The sequence below is a fragment of the Pristiophorus japonicus genome, chromosome 9 (genome assembly GCF_044704955.1).
Source record: "Pristiophorus japonicus isolate sPriJap1 chromosome 9, sPriJap1.hap1, whole genome shotgun sequence".
Taxonomy (NCBI): Eukaryota; Metazoa; Chordata; class Chondrichthyes; family Pristiophoridae; genus Pristiophorus; species Pristiophorus japonicus.
In genome coordinates this window covers 103,643,199-103,646,195 of record NC_091985.1, presented here as the reverse complement: position 1 = coordinate 103,646,195, position 2,997 = coordinate 103,643,199, and the positions used below count along the sequence as shown (strand labels likewise).

Below are 2,997 nucleotides of genomic sequence, written 5' to 3'. Positions count from 1 at the left end.
CGGAAGGGAGAGGGGAGGGGGGGGAGGTAAGGCAGCCCAGGAGGGGGAGGGGAAAGGAGAGGGGAGAAAAGGAAGGTGGGGGAGGGGAGAAAAGGAAGGTGGGGGAGGGGAGAGAAGGAAGGTGGGGAAGGGGAGGGGAGGGAAGGGAAGGAAGGTGGGGGAGGGGAGGGAAGGGGAGGGGAGGAAGGTGGGGGAGGGGAGGGAGGGAAGGTGGGGGAGGGGAGGGAGGGAAGGTGGGGGAGGGGAGGGAGGGAAGGTGGGGGAGGGGAGAGAAGGGCGAGAGGTAGGGGGGGGTGGCGAGAGGTAGGGGGGCGGAGAGAAGGAGAGGGGATGCGGGCTCCGGCTCAGGCCCTGCCCGCGGGAGGAGGGGCCGGGGGCGGCCGCACTGCGCACGCCGAGCCGCGGCGCTCGCTATAAAGCCGCTGTGGATGCCGGCCCTCACTCACACACAGTCTGGCCGCACTATGAAAACAGACGCCGCTCCGAGGCCGCACCGAGCCACTGTGCCCTTCCCTCCGATCCGGCAGCCCGTGTGCTGCCCGGGCACCGAACAGAAGGCCGGCCGGGGGCCGAGAAACGGAACGGCCGGGCCCGCCGCCCCGCCTCGCTCCCGGGCAGCGGTCTCCAACTCCCGGCCCAGGGCGGCCGTCCAGCCGGGACTCTGTCGGCCGCAGCCTCGCCTCCCCGGCCCGGGGCCTCCGACCAGCTCGACAGACAGCGCGCCGGCCTCCAGCTCCGGGGGCTCGGCCAGAAAGGGCAGCGTCCGCTCGTCCCGCACCAGCCTGCCCGACAGCGCCGAGGAGCTGCGCTTCTCGCTCAGCCTGACCCCCGAGGCCCTGCTGCTCCTCCGCAAGCGCAGCCTGGCGCGGCAGCTGGTGTCCCGGGCCCCGGCCCAGGCCACCGGGCCCGTCCCGCTCCGCGGCAACAAGCTGCTGCCTGGCCCGGCCCGGTCGCCCCATCGCCAGCCTCAGCCCGGGCCCGCGGCGCCGCCCGCCCGCTCCGACATACGCAGCCTGTTGAAGATCTCGCTGCTCAACGACCAGCACAAGTATGACGACGTGGAGTACGAGGAGGAGGAAGAAGCCGGGCCGCCCGACCAGTCGGTGCAGCAGAAGTGCATGGAGTGGCTGCAGGGAGTGGAGAGTGCCCGTCACACGGCCCACAGGCTGGGTACCCTGCCCCAGCTAGCCCGGGCACAGCCTGCCCCAGCTAGCCCTGCCCCAGCTAGCCCTGCCTCAAGCCCCTGGACCAGCTAACCCTGTCCCAGCTAACCTGGGCACAGCCTGCCCCAGCTAGCTCTGCCCCAGCTAACCCTGGCACACCCTGGGCCAGCTAACCCTGCCCCAGCTAACCCTGGCACACTCTGGGCCAGCTAACTTGGGCAATGCCCTAACCCTGGGCCAGCTAACCCTGGCACACCCTGCCCCAGCTAACCTGGGCACAGCCTGCCCCAGCTAGCTCTAACCCTGGCACACCCTGGGCCAGCTAACCCGGGCAGTGCTTTCACCCCTCGGCTTCATCCAAGTTGCTGCTTCCAGACTCACTGACAGCTATTGGAATGATATCCTTTGTGTTCAGTGCAATGTATTTTATATTAAATCGCCACTGTTCCTGCGGACAAAAGAACTGCAAAGTATTGCAGGTGGACACTGTTTGCACCGAACATGAGAAACCCAGGATCTTTAAATCCGAGCCAACTAAACAACCGACTGGGTCGAAGGTGGATGCTTGTGTTTCAACAAAGAGAAAAGTTGGCAGTGCTGCAGGAAGATTCATAAAATCTGTAGACTTTGTTCATTCTATGGTGTCACCAACACTGACTCGGTATTTATTTTATTAAAATGAATGGGCTGGCTTTTATCAAAAGAAGTAACCAACCAACTTGACTGGAGGATAAGTGCGAGATCGCTTTCGGGAATGGACAGTGCTTGCACTGAAATGAAGTGAGGAATTGCCAAAACTGGACTATTTGAGCAAGATTTTATATTTGTAGTTACTAGTTGCTGGTAATGTGCACAACTGAGTATGTAAATTGTACAGTAAATCTATGGAAACTAACAGTTTATATATATTTTGTGTTTAAAATTAATTCAGTGTAGCATTATTTCAAACAGTGCAGGTTTTATTTTTCAATCGATACCTAATAAACTAATTCCTTACATATTCCTGTCGTTTGGCAAATCGCTTAACATTTGCAGATGAAATCTGAAAGCGTGCTGTTTTTTTAAAGTCACGTTTATTTCGTGGTTCAGTTTGAAAGCGTTTAGGCTGCGTACAATCTATTTTATATAACAATTGTTCTTTTTTTATCAAGGTGTAAGTAAGTCACTGACCACTTGGATCAAATGCTAGTTTTATAATTGAGGTTTTACAAAAAAATCTAATTGGGAACCAATTGCCATTTTAAAAAGTAATTTAAGATGGTAACAGTTTATACAATTATATAATTAGGAATGGCTAATGGGAGAATTTTTACAGGACATCAATGATTTCGGGGAGAAAAAATGTCACTTGAGGTATCTTAATTTCTAAAGTTAATTTATTTTTTAAATTTCAAGTTATCCTATTTTGCAATTGCTTGTTTTCTATTGCTAATACATTTTGCACATCTTTCTACGTGCCCTGAAATCATTTATATCTCATTCTTTGAACACTTTCCCCTACAAATTAATATGATTTTGAAAGTTGTTTGTTCACTAAGTTTTACTATGTTTTAGTTAACTGATTTTGATAATGTACAAATGTGATATGCAACCTGGACCAGGACAGGGATCTTTTGCATCCACCTGGGAGCAGACAGGGCCTCGGTTTAAAGTCTCATTCGAAAGACGGCATCTCCGACAGTACAGCACTACACTGGACTGTCAACCTAGATTTGTGCTCAAGTCCCTGGAGTGGGACTTGAACCCACAACCTTCTGACTCCGAGGAGAGTGTGCTACCCACTGAGCCACAGCTGACACAGGGAGACTGGGAGGGAGCAGGGTGGTGGGACAGT

At 54.5% G+C, this 2,997-nt stretch overlaps 1 protein-coding gene across 1 annotated transcript; it reads left to right on the top strand.

The window, feature by feature from the left end:
• The first annotated feature begins 327 nt into the window (after positions 1–327).
• On the top strand, positions 328–2,501 carry prr18 (proline rich 18). The gene has a single exon (XM_070888731.1). It carries the CDS (start codon positions 429–431, stop codon positions 1,254–1,256), a length of 828 nt encoding a protein of 275 aa, XP_070744832.1. The 5' UTR covers positions 328–428; the 3' UTR covers positions 1,257–2,501.
• Positions 2,502–2,997: the final 496 nt, after the last annotated feature.

Bases quoted from the DNA above. Each gene is read 5' to 3' on its own strand.
- prr18 (XM_070888731.1), top strand. From the start codon at position 429: ATGCCGGCCCTCACTCACACACAGTCTGGCCGCACTATGAAAACAGAC.